Source organism: Eutrigla gurnardus (assembly GCF_963514095.1).
Source record: "Eutrigla gurnardus genome assembly, chromosome: 9".
Classification (NCBI taxonomy): Eukaryota; Metazoa; Chordata; class Actinopteri; order Perciformes; family Triglidae; genus Eutrigla; species Eutrigla gurnardus.
In genome coordinates, this window is record NC_139923.1 from 2,023,329 (window position 1) to 2,043,877 (window position 20,549).

The 20,549-nt window shown below is 45.0% G+C and overlaps 2 protein-coding genes across 2 annotated transcripts in view; both read right to left on the reverse strand.

Moving 5' to 3' along the window:
* Positions 1-6,180, reverse strand: part of grm8b (glutamate receptor, metabotropic 8b) — a 289,477-nt gene extending 283,297 nt beyond the window's left edge. Inside the window, exon 1 of the mRNA XM_084018186.1 lies at positions 5,403-6,180. Within this exon, the coding sequence (XP_083874312.1) occupies positions 5,403-5,945 (543 nt within the window). The 5' untranslated portion in view covers positions 5,946-6,180. The remainder of the gene's footprint in view (positions 1-5,402) is intronic.
* Positions 6,155-20,549, reverse strand: part of LOC311018788 (peroxisomal succinyl-coenzyme A thioesterase-like) — a gene marked incomplete at its 3' end in the record, with an annotated part of 28,801 nt that continues 14,406 nt past the window's right edge. The window contains exons 9-12 of the mRNA XM_084017867.1: positions 18,350-18,524; positions 18,125-18,234; positions 17,439-17,667; positions 6,155-6,195 (exon numbers count right to left, since the gene is read on the reverse strand). Coding sequence (XP_083873993.1) covers positions 6,155-6,195; positions 17,439-17,667; positions 18,125-18,234; positions 18,350-18,524 — 555 coding nt within the window. The remainder of the gene's footprint in view (positions 6,196-17,438; positions 17,668-18,124; positions 18,235-18,349; positions 18,525-20,549) is intronic.

Below are 20,549 nucleotides of genomic sequence, written 5' to 3' on the forward strand. Positions count from 1 at the left end.
CCCCACTCCTGTCTTCCTCTCCTCTTCCTCCCTTCTTCTCCTCCTCACTCATTCCCTACTCCTGTCTTCCTCTCCTTTTCCTCCCTTCTTCTCCTCCTCACTCACTCCCCACTCCTGTCTTCCTCTCCTCTTCCTCCCTTCTTGTCCTCTAAACTCTGCTTCACTCGCTCTCCAATGCTGTCTTTCTCTCTTCTCCTCTCCCCTCCTCCTCCTTTCTCTGTTCTCCTCACCTACTACCGCCCCTTCGTCATCCTCGCTTTCATCCTCATCCTCCAAGTCCGTCATCACTCTGTCCTGCGTCCGTAAATCACCACAACCATCGTCCACTCTTATTCGCTTTTTGGCTATCACAAATCGGTCCATTTCGCTCTGTTGACACAATCGCTAACTAGCCGCTATGCATCAACCACCGCTAACGTGAACGTCAAATTCAGCCTGCCGTCTGTGTGCAAACCAGCCAATCAAATCGCACGACACAGGAAAAAAAAAAAAAAATCACCATAGGAACGATATGAACAATATTTCTTCAGATGATTGATTGTTATTGTCTCAGTGTTTTAATTTGTTCTATAATTGTTATAGTTTTTAAGCCATAAATATTTTGAGGGGAGGGGGGGCAAAAGGAGGGGGGTACCTCCCTCCGCATGCTTTTTTGTGCAGATGGTCTCAAATAAGTGCGGACATAAGACACTCCCCTCAACGTTGCCCTAGTTGGTAAGAATTACCACGTGGTATTTCCCGCGTGAGAATATTCCTCAGCCTCCGTCAACAAGGGGAGTTCAAATGCCTCGGCTCGAATTCGTCAGCGACGAAGAAAGCCAGCGTCACTGAGCAGGCCATATTCTTTGTGCAAAGTCCGTGAAGTTTCCCCTGGAGCGACAGTTTTTTTTGTATATAATTATTAATAAAGTTTAAAAAAAAAAAAAGTCCGTGAAGTGCACCTGTGTCCGACTTGACGCTGTGGGAACTTGACATGACGAGTTCCAGCGGATCCTCTCAAGTCTCGTGCATGCATAGGCGCAAATGCATGCGATCCGAAACGCAGCCTGGGTCTCTGTTCTCAAATTCCCTTCCAATCAGGAAACAGCAGCAGCAACCTCAGAGCTAGCAACTCTGGCAGCGGCATGCTCCAGTGACGTTGACTTGACCGACGTACCGATCCGTTCCACTTCACACCAGCTTCCTGATATTGGTTTAGAGCTACAGGCAGCTAGCAAACCGTCTGTGTTTTAATGAGTCCAGTGAGCTGCTCCAGAGCTAAAGTATAGACGGGCTTCACCGCTGGGTCACCGACCATTAAATTATGTTTTTCTTTTGTTTTAATAAACGTTTCGTCACACAGTCTACATACGTGTTTTAAGGTTTTATGTGGAGTTTTCTTTTTGCAGGGAATGAGACATGTTAATGATGGAGCTCGACGTTCCATCCAAACAAGTTTCCTCCCAACACTATTTTGCTGCCGCACCACAGCGGCTTCCCAAGCTTAGCACTGCCCACAACCATTGTGATTGGTTGAAAGAAATAAAAACGAGCCAGAGCGTTGTGATATACTGTACACAGACTCTTCTACCGTGGAGAAGGGGCTGGCAAGGCCAGACTACAGGTATATCAAAGCCGTGTGTTCACTCAATCTTTTAAAGTTAGTTAAAAAAGACAGTCGCTCTTTAATCTGAATGTCTTTTACAGCTTGAGTTTGCATGCTTGCATCTCGAATACATAATGATGATGAAATGGTGAGTCTTGAGTTTCAGGAGTGCCTTCTTTGTATTATGTTACTGACTATAAACCAACTCCTGCAGTTATCCATCCCATCTGCAGCTGAAGGTTGTGGCGGTGCTGGTGAGCGACAGCAGGGTGAGAAAACCTCTGCATCAGCAAAGTCTGACTAACCCCCCTTCTTGCCCCCTCCCAGAGGTTTCTTCGCTAGTTTTAGCTAAGTGAAGTTGCTGGGGCGTTTCTGTTCTCATTAAGCTGGCCGTGCTCTCACACATACACATGAATCATACAGCTCATCACTAATTTAACGCAGTAGAATTGGTTTTCTGCCGGGCACAGCAACATGCTGCCGCCTTTTTGTGTCTGGAGGCACCGAAGGAGGCAACAGCTGAGAAACGTCCGTCTGAATACATCACCTAAGCTGCAGAGGGAGGATGACGCCGATGAAGAGCTGGAGACTGAACATGTTTCCTCCACCACTGAGTGAAATTGTTGTTCGTCCAGTCAGGTCTGCTTCAAGTCAAGCGACAGAGGACCCATGACTAAATCCATTGAGAGGAAGAGAAAGTCATGGACTCCAACAGTAGCCGTGTTTATGTCACAGGAGCTGTTTGTTGCTTTATGGCAGGATTATTTGTTTAATCATTGTGATTCACCCTCTACACATCTTTTGTGTTGTTGTGCTTGGTTGTTGTATATTTGACTGTGATTTTCCATAGTAGGGTCTGGCTGCATTTCGGATCGCATGCATTTGCGCCTATGCATGCACGAGACTTGAGAGGATCCGCCGGAACTCGTCATAAACACGTCAAGTTCCCACCACGTCAAGTCGGACACATGTGCACTTCACCAATTTTTTTTTATTTGATTTTTTTTAAACTTTATTAATAATTATATACATAACAAAAACTGTCGAGCCAGGGGAAATTTCAAGGACTTTGCACAAAGAATATGGCCTACCCAGTGGCGCTGGCTTTCTTCGTCGCTGACGAATTCGAGCCAAGGCATTTGACCTCCCCTTGTTGATGGATGTTGAGGAATTTTCTCACGTGGGAAATACCACGTGGTAATTCTAACCAACTAGGGCAACGTTGAGGGGAGTGTCTTATGTCCGCACTTATTTGAGACCATCTGCACAAAAAAGCATGCGGAGGGAGGTACCCTGGAGATCCCGTGAGTTTTTAAAGTCATGTGACATGTCGCAAAGGGAAGTTATCACCAGCATTTCTGACGTTTTTATCCCAGAATGCCTGGTTTTGCGAGGCAAATGCATGCGCATGCATGATTGGAAACGCGCCTACTGATTAACCTGCCTGAGCGCAAACAGCTGCGACTAAAGGACACGTGACCCACCTCCGGTTCCGGATTGATCAATAAGACTGTGAAGGACAAATAAGAGGGGGAGACACGAGACATGCTGAACGGGGGGCAGGCATGGACGAACGCAGACACGCTGACACACCGAAACGGGAGCATGCGGCCATGCTAGAGCCATGCTAAAGAATGCACCAGATCTCGACGGTTACGCCAATCGGGAGAGCAGAGGAGAGAAGCAGACGCATTCGCTTAAAGACGTGAGGCGAGGAGACGGCTACGCCAACTCGGAGAAGCCGACGGGGATCGTGTCGGGCAGTGGACGTGTGTAAGGAGACGTCTATGACGACTCATCGAGGGATGCAGGATTTGGTTCAACGCTCCGACAAACAGATAAGTGGAGGAAAGCGAACCAAATTGTCCTGAGTGGTGTGTGGTTGAGTGTGTTCGTGTTCATGGTACTCCTCATTGATGGCCCCGCATTCGTTTCCTATTTCTTCTAGCGAAGGCGTGAGGAAGACAGACGGTCGGAGCGCCGAGCCACGCTAGTGGAAGTGACGGGCGACGGAGTCTTCGGATCCCCAGTTGTCTACGAAAGACTGGAAGACATCGTATTCCATTGTTCCATGGACTAATGGCCGAATAAGGTTTTTTTTTAGGTTGCAGTGTGATCTCTTTTTAGATCTATTTAAAATCCCTTTATGATTGCTGTGATGTATTTCTGTGCTATATTTAATAAATTAACTTGACTTATGCTGGTCTGTTCTTAAGCGGTGGTGAATCCATAAGTCTGGTGTTTTTCTTTAACTTTGTTAAAGAAAAGAACCTGGGGTTGAGGAGGCGTGGTCAGCGCAAGTGCGTTTGGTCTCCGCTTCATCCTTGCTGGCTCACATTTGTCAAGCTAATTTTAAGCAAACTTACACACGGCCGTAATGCACCAGTCAAGGAGAAGAAGAGCTAAACCAGATATGAATTCTTCCTCTTTATTGGCCATGTTTCATATGGTCTTCATCTCATGGAGATGACAGACATATAACGTCATGTGAGTTAAATGTTTTCAAGGTCAGAAAAGTTCTGGAAAAGATGCTTTCAGTGCTTTTCGGACATAAGTGAAAAAGTTTTGTGAGATCTCACAAAAGTACTTTTTCAACCAACCTATTGTCTCCACCTCCATGTCCCTCTGGTGCTCCGTACAGTTCAGGTGAATGTGAAGTTTCATTTTTTCTCATCACATCATAATTGACATTTTTCCTCACTGCAGAATGTGACTTAATAACTGTAATGATCGTCAGCTCTGCTGGTTCGCAGGGACCAGAGGAGTGAGTAGGTAGTGATGGGAGATAGGATCTCACTTAAAACTCGATCATATAAAAATGAATCAAGTTTAACTGCTGGAAATAAGATGTCTCCAACTTCATTGGAAAGTCCATTCTCAGAAACTGAAAGCTCACCATCACACATCACAAGGTTTCATCCTGGACCAATGACTGGCTTCCAAACACACACACGCAGGTGTAAAGCTGAGAGACTTTTCCTCTGCAGCAGATGAATGTGTAAACAAACGGAGCTTTAGTGTTCATAATGATGTACGTGTAAACGTCTGAGCAAAGGCTTTAAACTCAACAAGTCAAGGTAATTAAACCATTCATTTGAAGGACTGAGACTGTTGAAACCCTGGCAAACCGACAGGGTTTCAACATTTGAAAGGAACACATTTTCTGAGCTGCACGTTAACTGAAACCGACAAAAAGGTCACAGTGACAGCAGACGGACGGTTTACATCCACTCATGTTGTCAGAGCTTCACCCCAAATACACGCTGTTCAACCCCTTTCCCCTTTGCCTTGAGCAGCTTTAGGATTTTTTTAAAATCCACTGAACATTTTTTTTTTTAATCCAGACTGTAAAAACAACCAGCGGCTTGTCTTTTCTGGGTTGAAGCTGCTGTTTCTTCTCCTCATCGCCTGCAGGAGAAGTGAAGGTTGTCATGGTGCAGTGAGGTGAGATTAGAATGTGGAGTTTTTCATGTAATAACAATCCCAACGTGAGGATTCTCCTCATGTTCAGATTCAGTGTGTCCAAACTGCATTAATATTAGTGGAGTGACAACAACCTGAGAAGACGCCACAGCACCAGACCTGCCCGTCCCCAGGTGCTTTCTACCTGTGACCATATCATCTTCAGACAGGTGCGACTGTCCTGATTAACTCTCAGCTGCAACAAAGCTAAAGATGTGACATGTTTGGACTGGTTCAACGAGGGTAGAGAAACGGAGATAAGTAGGCCTCCAACTAAGTGTTTTTGCGGTTTTCCCTCTGCAGGGTTCTCATTTGATAAGCACCGTTCTAACGTCACCTGGCAGCGGCGTCTTACCTTGAACAGTCGCAGGATGTTGGCCACCATGATGGACACGGAGCTTGCGGACGCCCCGATGACGCCCACCACTTTGTCTGGCTTAGCGAAGATGGGTGGGTCTCCGTTAGTGCAGCGGACGTCGGAGCCATCCCTCTCGATGAGTGCCTGGACGAAGGTGAGCGACTGCTCCAGCGCGTAGGTGTCACGCGAACATGTGTCCAGGATGCGCGCGCCGAGCGTCACATTGGGCAGCAGCTCCGGGTCTTTGTTGATGAGGTCGATGGCGAACAGCATGGCCTCCAGACGGTGGATGCCCTTTTCTTTCTTCAGCTCGCCGCAGGGAACCCCCCTCTCTCCACGAGCGTGCACGGGGAACAAGCCGCCCAGGATGATGTCGCCGTCCAGCCGGATGGAGTGGCCGAACTCCTGCAAGGGCTGCTGGGAGTCTGCCAGCACGGCAGGCGTCTGGGCAGTGGAAGCTAGCAGCCAGCAGCTCTTCAGCATCAGCAGAGAGAGGACGCAGTGGCCGGTGACGCCCAAGGGCCCCGAGCCCCTCACCATTTTACAGTGAGGCGAGCTGCAGGGAAAGGGAGCAGTGATATGATTGCACAATCAACAGGCTGGGGGGCTGCGGAGGGTCGAGCCAGACCATGAAGGCCCCCGTCACCCAGTTAACCACGGTGGGCAGTCCCACCTAAGAACACTGAGGTTTTCCTGCGGTACAGGTTCCTTTGTCAGACATAGCTGCCTGCAGAAAAGGACACGGAGCTTCAGGGTCTCAGAGGCTCCAGTTTCACATTCTTCCTGATACCTGTTGGAGATTCAGACAGAGGAGGAAACAATCAATACATGATCAATAAACCAGACAATCTGAGCACAGGCGCACTGCAGTGTCCAACTTTGTACGCCTGTATTCACACATAACAGAAGAGCTATTGTACGTATGTGTTGTATATGTCTACTGTAGGTAGGCCCAAACCTTTCTCCCACGAAACACTTCCAAATCTGAAATAATACTGTTCAATCCAACAACACCATCACCAGCCCCACCAGCCTTGGTACACTATCCGCCAACCTCAAGCCCATGCCGGAAATATAGGTGTCATCTTTGACTCAGACTTCACTTTCATCTCACATGTTCATAAAGTTGTTCAGTCCTGCTTTTTCCACATCAGAACCATCTCCAAATCAAAAATATTTGATCCCAGCCAGACCTAAAAAAAAATCATTCACAAACTCATATTTTCCCATCTAGATTATTCTAACTCTCTTTTAACTGTAATTAGGGCCCGGGCGGTTTTTTATTCTTTTTTTTCCGCCACTTCGGGTGCCATTTTGGAGGCCTTATCATATTCAGAAGTTGAAAAAAATTAGCATGCTAATAGAAAACTGCGAAAATTTTGATATTTTAAAAGTTTTATAGTTGGCCACAAAAATGTGGGGTCGCCACCTAACGCAAAGAAGGATGGCCAGCTCACACCGTAACTCCAATTGACTTGAAATTTTGCACAGACATGCAGATCCGTATGCTCTACAAAAAATTACGTTATAGCACCAAAGTCCGCCTCCTGAAACTTTCCGCCATTTTGAATTTTGTGAAAAACACGTTTTTTGTAATTTTTCCTAAACCGTAGATCCAATTCTCACCAAAATTGCTGTGGATCATCATTAGACCAATCTGATCAAGTGTTATCAAAGGCTTTGAAAAATATTGTTGCGTTTAGAAGTTATAAGCCAATGAACATCGGAGGGGCGGGGCTCTAGAAATCAATACACATAACTCCATAATCTCTAACCCAATCAAAACGAAACTTGCAGGATATGTTGACATATCTCCCTGAAACATATCCTGAAAGTGTTATTAAAATTGACCACTCGGGGGCGCTACAGTGTATCAGCAATTTTAGGCCATTTTTGGCCATTTTAGCTTATTGTAGGGTTTGTATTTTAACGAACTCCTCCTACACCGTTGATCCGATTCATGCCAAACTCGCTGAGACTGTTCTAGAGGCCTCAATGCAAAATCATCGAAAGGTCTTACATAAGTCCAAGGGCGTGGCCAGGACGGCGTCCTGAACATGGACGAATTTGATACTTTGACCACAAAAATCTAAACTGTTATAACTTCAATGTACATTGTCTGATATGATCAAAACTTCACATATTTGTCAAGAGTACCACCCTGAACACATCTGCACTGCAATATTGACTCATATTCAGACCGCCACCTACTGGCAATAGAAAGTGTTAAGTTTTATACTTCAGCGCACTCTTCCTAGCAGCATTATCAGATTCACCTCAAACTTGGTCACCATGTACTCAAGTCTTCAAGGATGAAAAGTTATCAAAAGGTCTTACATTAGTCAAAGGGCGTGGCCAGGGCGTTGCGTTTTGCCAGTGTAAAGGAAGTCATTGTAACTTCAGCATACAATGTCCAATCTGCTTGAAACTTGCAGGATGTGTTGACATCTCTCCCTGGAACATATCCTGAGATTCAGGCTGAGACTGTTCTACAGGCCTCAACGCCGCAAAATCATCGAAAGGTCTTACATAAGCATGGCCAGGGCAGCGCCATGAACACGGACGAATTTCATGCTTCGCCACAATACTCTAAACTGTTATAACTTCAGTGTCCATCATCCAATCTGGTTCAAACTTCTCACGTTTGATGAGAGTCCCACCCTGAACACGTGTGCAGTGCATTATTGACATGAGTTCAGAGCGCCACCTGATGGTACCTGGAAATATCATGTTTTTACACTTTTTCCGCTCCTCTGAAGAGAAAGATCACCTTTAGCTTTGACGTACCCGCATCAAACTTTGTAGGTACATAGAACATGTAGAGATGTACAAAAAAGCCTCTTGGACCCATACCCTAAAATGTACAGGAAGTCAGCCATTTTGAATTTAATGTGAAATTTTAACCGATTTTTCGCCTTTTGTATGCAGTATTTTAACGAACTCCTCCTAGACCGTTGATCTGATTCCTACCAAACTTTGTGAGACTGTTCTAGATGCCGCAATGATTAAAAATCATCAAAAGGTCTTACATAAGTCAAAGGGCGTGGCCAGGACGGCGCCACGAGTGTGGACGAATGTCATGCTTCACAAAACTCTAAACTGTTATAACTTCAGTTTCCATTGTCTGATCTGGTTCAAACTTCTCAAGTTTGATAAGAGTCCCATCCTGAACGTATCTGCACTGCAATATTGACCTGAGGTCAGAGCGCCACCTGATGGTACCTGGAAATATCATGTTTTTACACTTTTACCGCTCCTTTTAAGAGATTGAACACCTTTAACTTTGACGTACATGCATGAAACTTTGTAGTTACATAGAACATGTAGAGATGTACTAAAAACCCTCGGACCCATGCCCGAAAAAATGTACAGGAAGTCAGCTATTTTGCATTTTATGTCAAATTTAACCAAATTTTTCGCCTTTTTCATGCAGTGTATTTCAACGACCTGCTCCTACAGCATTGATCCGATTCCTACCAAACTTTGCGAGCCTGTTCTAGAGTCCTCGACGATGAAAACTCATCAAAAGGTCTTACATAGGTCAAATGGCATGGCCAGGACAGCACCACGAACACAGACGAATTTCATGCTTTGCCACAATACTCTAAACTGTTATAACTTCAGTGTCCATTGTCTGAACTGGTTCAAACTTCTCAAGTTTGATAAGAGTTCCACCCTGAGCGTATCTGCACTGCAATATTGACTCACAATCAGAGCGCCAATAATGGCAACATGAAATGTGACTGATTTTATGCCATTTTTCTGAGTAACAGCCCGCCCTTTAGGTTGGGCGTACGTGCATGACATTTTTTTTGCTAGATAGACTATGTGGAGATGTACAAAAAATCCTCTTGGACCGATCGCCTGTCAACATGAAGTGGGCAAAAACAATGTTTTAAACCCACTGAGTAACTCACTCATTCCTCTCACTCACTAATCCGTACAGAGCGGACAGACACACAAGCAGCAACCACTAGGGGGAGGCAGAGGTCTATCAGTGAGACATGGAGAAGGTTGTCAGCTCTGTGACTGTAAACAGACGGGGAATGGAAGGAGCTTCTGTCTCTGTTTAATGCAGTTCTAGTCTGCTTTCCACCAGATCAACCGTCGGAAATCTTTCTACACCTGCTAATGACTTTATACATTGTCTAATCTGTTCCAAACTTTACATGCACCTCAGACAGCTGTCAGTTGAACCTTCCCCATAAACATCATAACTATTATAACTATTATATACCAGTCCCAATGTCATTGAACTTTGCACCCCAGTCGAGCACGACGACTTCAATTGTCTGATACAATGATCGACACGACGATTCAGGCAAGGGACGATTCAGGCAAGGGAGGACCGGCGGCGTGGCGGTGGCCGGGGACCATCCGCGCCGTGGCGGTGGCCGGGGACGACCCGTGCCGTGGCGGTGGCCAGGCCAGGTGGTCCGACACGTCAGGCGGTCGTAGCACTAACCGAGTTACGTGCCATGCGAGGGCCCGTTATCACTGCTCGTTATTATTATTACTGTAAGGTTATTTTCTCTTACATGCCTTAGTATGTTTGACAACAAAACATTGGTTCATTTCTATTGAAAGTGTTCTCACTAAATCAGTTTCATCTCCTTTTGTTATACAAACAAATGTTGACTCAAATGTTTATGGTGGAACTATCAGGGAGCTCTTTGTTTGAGTCCTTCACCAAGACGCATGATCATTTAAAAGAACGAAACTCTACAAGCAGGAAGTGGAACAGACCAACTGTCTCTGATCTGGAGGAGGGGTCCCCCACCAGGAGAAATCTAATTGTTTTGGACCCCTAATGTTGATTATAGTTAGAATACATTTTTGTGTGTGTCCATCCATCGTCTACCGCTACCAGTCTATCACAGGGCTAACATGTAGAGACAGACAGGTAACCAGTCTATCACAGGGCTGACATGTAGAGACAGACAGGTAACCAGTCTATCACAGGGCTGACATGTAGAGACAGACAGGTAACCAGTCTATCACAGGGCTGACATGTAGAGACAGACAGGTAACCAGTCTATCACAGGGCTGACATGTAGAGACAGACAGGTAACCAGTCTATCACAGTGAGACATGTAGAGACATGGATGGAATAATCGTGGCGTGGGCACCAGTGACGCGTAACTATTTCCAAACCGGTAATCAGATTAAAGTTACTTATCCAAGTCACTGTGTGTTACTATGTTTGTCATTTTCCTTCATAAATATATATTTGCTTTCTTCTTGCGTCTCTGGGAGTGAAGTCTCGTCGTCTTTAAGACAAGTCAGGTTTTCAGCACAAGGACCGTTCACGACTCGGCTACGCACACACATAAACAACAATGGAGGAGGAGAGAGTTGTACACAGTGTGCTGGTGGCAACAATGTGCTGTCTAGCTACAAAAACACTCCGTCTAATTTGAAGGAACATTTGGAGTCGCAGCAGTGCAGTCAAACCTACAGAGCAAGTCCCAGCAGCTGGTAGGAAGCAGACGCTGCTGTTAAAACTTCCAACAAAGTGAGTTGTTATTCACGAGTTGTTATTGTTATGTTGTCGGCTTACTTAGTTACTTCAAATCAAGTAATCTGTAAAGTAACTAAGTCACTTTTTAAAGCAGTAATCAGGAATCAGATTACTTTTTCAAAGTAACTGTGGCAACACTGGTGGGCACTTATGCCATGTGCTCTAAAATGGTAAATGGCCTCATTTATATAGCACTTTTATCCAAAGCGCTTTACAATAATGACTGACATTCACCCATTCATACACACATTCACACACTGACGGCGGAGTCAACCACGCAGGGCGACAGCCAGCTCGTCAGGAGCAATTAGGGTGAGGTGTCTTGCTCAGGGACACCAGACACTCAGCTAGGAGGAGCCGGGGATCGAACCGGCAATCTTGCGGTTGCCAGTCGAAACGCTCTACCTCCTGAGCTAATGCCCAACATGCTAAAAAGTATAGAATTCATTGAAATAAAATGAAACAGACACATACTTTTAAACACGTGGGATTTTTGGTCATGAAACTGATTTTCTTGCAGTAGATTTGGTTGAAAACGACACAGTGGTTATTGTGTGGACATTGTTCTGCATATGGCTCACATTCAAACACACAGCTGGCTCCATCTTCATGGGTTTGGTTGACTCCTCCCTGACCTGCTACTAAAGGAACCATCACAGCATCTGTGTGCACGAGGCTGCTGTCCACATACTTTTGTCATGCGTCTGTTTCACCAAGACTTTCTTTCTATCTAATCTTCTTTTATACTTGTTTTCTTTACACATCCCTCCATCTCATATCCTCTCAATCTCTCTCTCTCTCTCTCTCTCTCTCTCTCACACACACTCACAGACACACACACACAGCTCTAAGCTATGCCTTCTGCACATGCCACGAAAGACTGGCGCTAAATAAATAAATAAATGACGTAGCCTAAACTTGGATGTCAAGCACAGCTGCGCGCACACGCGCACAAACCATCCATAGACAAAGGTGCGCGCGAACTCAGAGCTCAGTTCAGTTTCTTCCCCCTTGAGCACACGCCAACGGAAGCGCACGCGCGCACGAGCTAATCAGCACGACCTTTTAGAAACAGTTAATCTGATCTGAAAGCAGCCCAGCAGTCCGGGTGCCTAATTGATGACTGACAGGTCGATAAAGCGACTGACTGATGGGTTGATAGAACTGGCGGCTTTACAAACAGTCATCTGCTACATCTCATTTCACAATTTACAGTTAACTCTTCTTTTAATATTGCTTGATGATTATGTTGTCAATTGTAAGTGTTGTGGTGTGTTCAGGTACCTCTCTCTCTCTCTCTCTCTCTCTCTCTCTCTCTCTCTCTCTCTCTCTCTCTCTGCAGCGGGAGCAGGTGTTTCCACTCCTGGTGTCACAGGTCACACAAATGTGTTCCGTCTCCAGCTGTTGGTCACATCACACAAAACAGTTCCCTTCTGAATTCCTCCGCGGGGACCGCGTCAGCATCCACCGACCGCAAACGAATGAATGAATGAAATCCACTTTTTCCGGTCCCCCTAGTTAGAGCGCACAGCTGTTCGCGGTCCCGAACGAGAAGCGGCAACAATGGGTTCTGAACGGCAGCGCTCCGGTTCACCTGCAGGTGTCGGTTCTTCACCCGCCGCTCAGCCGTGGCAACGCTCCGGAGCCCGGGTCCCTCTCCTGCCACAGACAGGTCGCTGTCGGGGTCCGTGTGTGGGACTGGCAGCCACAGTGAAAGACTCTTACATCAGGGTCCCCGGCTACACAACACCGAGGTCACGGACGCGACTCCTGCTTCTCAGATGTGCGCGGTGCGGCGCGGCAGTGCTGCGTCACAGAGAACACGCGGGGCTCTCCTGCTCGTCACACCGTCCAGGCTGATGGGGATCTGGGGGTCTCACCAAGTTCCCCCGGTCACAGTGCCGGACTCAGGTCTGAGCTGGCTGTAAGGAGGGGTGTAGGGTTCCGCAGCATGAACCTCGTCCTGATGGAGAGAAAAGTGCGTCCGAGGCGAGAAGCGTGCGCGCGTGCGGCTCGTGCAGTAACAGATGAAGTTAATGAGCTTCATCATGCAGCCTGTCAGAGAGAGAAGATGCGGAGCGCTGACGCAGCCGATGGAGGCAGGACGCCGCCCAGCGGACCAGCAGCAACACTACATAAAACAGCTGCAACAGTTTTCTATTATAAATCCTTAATGCTGAGGTGTAAATGTAATATGCCATTCTGAACATGGCGTTGGGTCTTGTTGATTGAATGTAAGGAGTCAATTTTATTTTCCGAGACAGAATAATAGTTGTCATAAATATGTCTTCAAATAAAACTCATATGCCATATTCAATTCTATTTTATTTATAGTATCATATCACAACAGAAGTCATCTCAGGACACTTAACACCTGGAGCAGGACTAAAACACGCTCCTGATTTTCAGAGTTGATAGCCTACAAATTCAAAATCCCAACATCACCAGGAGCAGAGTTACAGTGGCGAGAACAAACTGCCTTAAAGGGATAGTTTGGAATTTTGGATATAAGACCTATTTTCCAACTCAACCGGTGTGTTGGAGATGTTTTCAAGACATTTCATTGAGTTCTTCTAGTTGCGGAGTTCACTGTGCTATGGCTAGCGCAAGTCAATGGTTCTAGTTAGCATGGCATTAAAAACACTCATACCGACTCCACAGTGCACCCGAGGCAAATCCATTGTAACGGCAGACTATCGTTGTACATATCTGTGTTGATAGAATGTTTGAAATAAAACCAACCTTGCATTTTTAAGGATTTATGTCTCAGCAGCAGCAGCGTGTCATAATTCCTAGTAGGCAATGGCATGCTGTCATTGCTACAGACGCAGAGTAGCCTGCAGTGATAGTTTCTTCAATCTCACAGAAATGGCCACTTTTGGAGAATATACTGAAACTTTTGAAAAGTCTGATGAGGTGTTTTTTTCCACCCAAACCCAACCGTACCTGTACAAGCCTGAATATAGAATAGAAGAATTGCGCGAGAGGGATGCTCAAAGGGCAGAACGTGAACGAGCGTCTGTGGAGACCGAGATAGCCCCCGCTGGAGCTGAGAACCGGGACCGAACAAACAGAGACTGGTGGTGCCAGGAGGGAATCCCCCGCAACGCTTCCGAGGGTTTACGGTTCTCTGGACGGATCAGAGGTTCGGGTTCGCAGTGCGTAATTGTGGGTTGGCTGGGCCGTGGGCTGCCCGGTGTTTGCGTGAGGTCCAAGCGCTTTTCACCCAGGTCTGAGGGCATGAGGCCCGACAATTCGGCCCGGTTCGATATGTACATCGACAGTCTAGTGTTTTAATTGATTTGCCTCGGGTGCACTGTGGAGTGGGCAAGACTGTTTTTAATGCCTGTCTAACTAGAACCATTGACTTGCGCTAGCCATAGCACAGCAAACTCGGCAACTAGAAGAACTGAATGAAATGTCTTGAAAACGTCTCCAGACGTCTCGAACACACTGGTTGAGTTGGAAAATAGGTCTTATGTCCAAAATTCCGAACTATTCCTTTAATAGGCTTTTAGGTGTGTATGTTATCATCATTAGATCTATTCCCATGTTTGCTTCTGATTGCTTCAAACACAAATGTGATTCTCAGGGGGCAAAACTGAATGCTGGTTCTCCGCCTGACACTCAGTTTGTCATTTTATAACACACTTTTTTGCAAAAGTGTAAACATTGATCTCCAAGTTTCTACACTATGATGTTGACACATGTTCACAGATAACTAGTTCACTCACAGATCAGAGCTGGAGCTCTGTAAACATTTGGTGTGGACATCATGGAGGGGAGGCGGATGCTGGACGGCGAGTAGGAGGGCTGAGGAGGGGGACGAGGGAGGGAAAGGAGGTCCTCCCAGGCCGAGATACTGTCCTGCTGCCTTGCTAAAGAGAAAGCTGGCAGTGACGTGGAAGAAGTCTGTGAAGAAGCCTCATTTGTTCTGTTTTCTTCTATTACCTTTGACCTTTATAGTGTTGAAACATTTTGAGAAAAAAAAACTACTTTTCCCACATATTTGTATTGCTAGTATTATGTTTGGAATACACATTACACACGTGGATACCTGTGTGTATGTGTGTTTACTACAATCTGGACTGCCAACTGCTCTGCCCTTGTTCTTATTCATACTGTCAGTTTGTAGGTGATGCTTCCTCAAATGATGGTGTGTGTGTGTGTGTGTGTGTGTGTGTGTGTGTGTGTGTGTGTGTGTGTGTGTGTGTGTGTGTGTGTGTGTGTGTGTGTGTGTGTGTGTGTGTGTGTGTGTGTGTGTGTGTGTGTACTGTATTGATACAAAAATAAATGTTTCTAAAAGAGTTGGATGAGTTTTTGTGTTTTTAGCAGTCAAGTGTCAAAGATAGTGCCTATAAGGAATCAGAAAAAACATAGAATACAGATCTTAACTCATTCACATTTTATATTATTAATCACATGGACTATTAATGACATCACACCGTGTCTGCCTTTTAATTTGGTCATCTATTTCTAATTTTATTTCTATAGAAATATGTGTTTTCTTCTGCCTTGGACCATGTGTTTGTTTGGCAAATGTGTAGGACTCAGTAATATTTGAACACTCAGCTGTAGAACAAGTTCAGGCGCCGTCCCTTCAGGGAGGTCAAGAGTTCATCATTGTGATGTCACATGTTATTGACAAGCTGTGATCACAGCGTATTTACCACTACCAATAATAAAAATCAATGTCCTCTGTATTAATACAGTCATTTTAAAGAAGTAGGAGATTCTGATAGTCAGTGGCATCATTAGGCCTATTTTAGGGGGGCTTCAGCAGAATATGAGTTTAAATAAATAAACCAGGTATTATTAACTTAAATGTGATCATAAATCTTAGTTTCCCTTCACTTCATAGTGGAAGCGGTAGAGAGTCAGAGTCAGTGTGTCCTTATCCAGTCCATTCCACTTGTTCATATAGAGCACGCCCACATCACTGAAATCCAGTCCACGTTTTCCGGTACCTGGGTGACTACAGTAACGCGTTACTAAGTAGCGCGTTAGTGGCATCACTGTTTGTGATGCAGGCAGTCTTGGAATTTTATGGGGTGACTTCCTTCTGGATTATCAGCTGTGTTTCTCACTTTACGCATGGATGCACACAGTGAAACAAGAGCTGAGCACATTCACGTACGATTTTCATCAGTGGAAATTAATAATAATAATAATAATAATAATAATAATAATAAATAATACATTAATAATAATCAGTCCACCACCCCAAACGTTCGCTCACATTCTGTGCATCTCCTGGGGGCTAAGCCCCCCCTGTCCTTAAAACCTAGTGCCCCTGCTGATAGTCAATACCTGTCTGTCTCTACATGTGCCCCCCCTGCGACCCTGAATACAGGATAAGTGGTAGAAGATGGATGGATGGTTGCAGCCTCACAGAGCCATTTTAGCTCTAACAGATTTAGGAACTTTAGGTGTTGAGTGACATGCTGTAGGAGATCTTGATAGTTAATACCAACTAATCTAATCTAAAAAAAATTATTTCTTAAATTATGATGAAACTGAAATACTTATAATGGGTTCTGACTATCTGCATTAGACATTACATCGTTAAAATCCTCACCTGGTCACTTTTCCAATACCATGACACCTTCTGACAAACGGATGTGTCTAATTTGATCGCCAGCTTTGTTTTGAAAAATTCAATTAGCAAGGTGGTCCTTTTTTATTGTTTAAAGAATATTGCGAAACAACTTTCGACAAAGCATCCATCATACATCACAGGTACTGATTCAACCAGAAACATTTCATGTCCATTTAAAGCATGAAGTGTGAGTCGCATAACTTTATCTATGGGGAGAAATTAACTGGACCAGAGGCTCCCGAAGTAGCTCTTCCCACTTAGTAGCTCTATAATCCTTAGCCGTTGCCTCGGTTACAGGTGGGAAAATGAAGTTGCACCAGGGTTTGCACCGCCGTACAGATTCTCTCTCCAGGGTCCCCCCAGGATTTTTCCACTCAAATTTAAGACTTTTTAAGACCTTTTTAAGACCACGTCCATTGAAATTTAAGACCAACCTTGCACCTATTCTGGCATACATTTATGAAATAATGCAAAAGAAATCTGTCAGAATTACAGAATAACACAGGGACAAATAACAATTACTTCTTTTAATAAAGAATTAAGTGTGTGCGTGTGCACGCCTGTTTGCAAATGTATTACAAATGGAGCATACAGCCCTATAAAACTCTGCTGCAAAAGAACAATGTCTTAACATATAAGACATACATACATCCCACCCACACCACGTGTGTGTGTGAGTGAACATCTATGTGTGCATGTACTGTATTACAATGGAGCTGGAACAGTGTCAACACTGTCTTGTTGCTCCCACATGTGAAAGTAGCCGCGATCTCTGAGTCGGGGAACATCACTTTGAAGAGCTTGCTTATATTTTCATTTGACGTATAGGAGTGGTGGTCCGTTATCGTCTTTAGTATCCACGTCACCTCTGCCTTAAGAGTTGGCGTCGAGCCACAAAAAGCTTGTATGTTACGTGGCTGTGTGGGCTCGGTGCTGCTGGCAGCCGAGGTGACTGTTGAGGTTGGTGTCGGGTTTGCGGCGCAGAACTGGGATATGGGTGCCTGCCTCTGTGTAGCTGCTAAGCATGCTAAATGTTTAGCACTCTTCATGTGCAACTCCAAGGCCAAATGACCCATTGTGCCGAGCTTGAATTTTTTTCGGCACAGACGGCACTGAGCCTCCCACTCATTCCCCGGTACAGCCTGAACCCAGTCATATTTTGAGTCATTGAGCCACAGTGGATTAAATCTGCACTTGCCCATCCCAAAGCTGCTGCGCGATTGACGACATCGGTGGGTCAGCGGCTAACTGTGCACGCTCTAGCGTAATTTGGCGTTCTAGTAAACTTGGAAATCAGGATTTTCCGACCACCTAGTTGAAACAGTGCATTAATGCCACCTCATGTCGGAGATCGATAGTCGGAGAGAAAAAAAAATCCTTTTACAACGCAACGTTCCATGTTTTCTTTTTTTGTTAGTGTTTTACTTAGTATACAATTATGTTGTTGAGCTGTACTATCATGCAGATAAGAAAGGGAAAAATTAAGACCTTTGAGAATTAAATTTAAGACTTGTAAACGAAACTTAAGACCTTTTCAAGGCCTTAATTTACGGTTATCAAATTTAAGACTTTTTCAAGTTTTTAAGACCCCGCGGGTACCCTGTCTCTCAGAAAGACCAGCGTCTTCTTCCAGGCGTCTTCCTGAGCGAGAGAATGTGCCACCATCTCTCCCCCCCACAGAACCATCACTGCAACGACAACAGGCAACAACAGGAGTGATGTGGTTCATGGAGGGGGTTCGGGTGATGATTTGGGCAGCTGAATTCTGGAGAAGTTGAAGTTTATGGAGGGATTTGTGAGGGAGGCCGAAAAGGAAAGAGTTACAGTAATCCAGGCGGGAAGTGACGAGACTGTGGACAAGGATGGCGGCCATATGGAAGGTGAGAGAAGGGCGGAGACGAATAATGTTTCGTAAGTGGTAGTATGCAGTCCGGGTAATGTTATTCATATGGGGCTGGAAAGATAGTGTGCTGTCGAGGATGACACCCAGACTCTTAGCCTGGGGGGATGGTGAAACAGAGGAATTATCGATAGTGAGAGAGAAACTGTTGATTTTGGATATAATGGATTTGGTACCGATGAGAAGCAGCTCAGTTTTGTCAGTGTTTAATTTAAGAAAGTTTAAGGTGAACCAGGTTTTTATTTCAGAGATGCAATCAGTGAGAGCGGTGGGCGGGAGAGTAGATGAGGCTTTAGTGGTGAGATAGAGCTGGGTGTCATCCACATAACAGTGAAAACTAATATTGAATTTGCGGAAGATATTGCCAAGGGGAAGAAGGTAGACGATGAAGAGAAGGGGCCCCAGGACGGAGCCCTGTGGCACACCTGTAGTATGGAGGAGAGGGTGGATTTAAAGGACTTCAGTTGAATGAACTGAGTGCGGCCAAAGAGGTAAGAGGTGAAACAGTCTAATGGGGTGTGGATGATGCCAGTGGATGATAGCCTTTTAAGGAGGGTGGTGTGGCTGATAGTATCAAAGATCAAGGAGGATGAGGATGGTGAGGAGTCCAGAATCAGCTGCCATGAGGAGGTCATTGGTAATTTTGACGAGTGCTGTTTCAGTGCAATGGAGTGGGCAGAAACCAGACTGGAACTGTTCATACAGATTATTATGTAATCATATGTAATATATAATAGTAATGGCACATCAGTGAACTAATTCCATTACATTTCATGTTATTACTGTACAATTTAAGACAATCAGCTGTTCTGGTTCTTGTCACACTCTCAGAATTGGGCTATATCAGTCCATTCATCTGTAAACTCCAGCTAAACCGTGACCAGACTAAAAGTCCACTCATCTCCTTCATGTTGCTTATTGGCCATTGCAGCTCAGCACTAAAAACACATTATTCAGATTCTAACTATCAAAAGTACTCGGTGTCCTTCTCTGAACCCCCCTGGCCAACTCTCTCAGCTAATGAGTATCTAATGCTCCGCGTCTAGTGTGAACGACACCATAGCTTAACAGGGGCGCCGAATGGAAGCGGGCTCCGCTACGCGTCTATTCGCGGCGCTTCCGCGTCCAGTGTGAACCAGGCGTTAGGAACCTCCCAAAAACGCAAAGGGACACAGGAGGCTGGACATAGGAACACAAATAATCCAAGGGAAACAGGGTGGTGCAGCATGCAGGAACAAACCAACATTTACAATGATATGACAGAGAGACCGGGGAAACTACGACGGCGTATTAGGGCCACTGTCGGAAAAAAAAAAAAAACGGAGCCGAGAGAGGTGGGCAATATTCTGAGATTAAAAGTCACAAATTTGCTACTTTTAAAGTGGCAAATTTGCGACCTTAAAACTAGCAAATTTGCGAGTTTTAAAGTGGCAAATTTGCTAGTTTATTACGATGCTAACAACCTGCATTTATGCTAGCTAACTTTGCTTCCGAATGTCGCTTTTATCTTTCTAATTAATTCATCCCAACGTGTGACGCTTTGCTAAGGCCCTTAAGGTAATGGCTGTTGATGGTTATTGTTGGTTAATTTTATATGGGCCAAATTGTCATCTTATTTGTGTTTATTGAGCAGGTAGTTTGCCTAAGCTAGCGGTAGCTTTCACTTGTTGTCATAGCAAAGGCAAACATCCGGGTCAAGCTACGTGATTACTTCCTCTATGACCGCTAGCTTAGCCAAACCACCCGAACAACAAACACACATACCGTAAGATGACAATTAGGCCCATATAAAATTAACCAACACTAACCATCAAGAGCCATCACCCTAAGGACCTTAGCAAAGCATTGACACAGGGGATGGATTAATTAGAAAGATAAAAGCTACATTCATGGGAAGTTAGCTAGCATAAATGCCGGTTGTTAGCATCGTAATAAACTAGCAAATTTGCCACTTTAAAACTCACAAATTTGCTAGTTTTAAAGTCGCAAATTTGCCACTTTAAAACTAGCAAATTTGTGACTTTTAATCTCAGAATATTGCCCACCTCTCTCGGCTCCGTTTTTTTTAAACAAATGAAAACAAACAATATGCCTATTTGCATATTTAACAATGACTTTCATGCA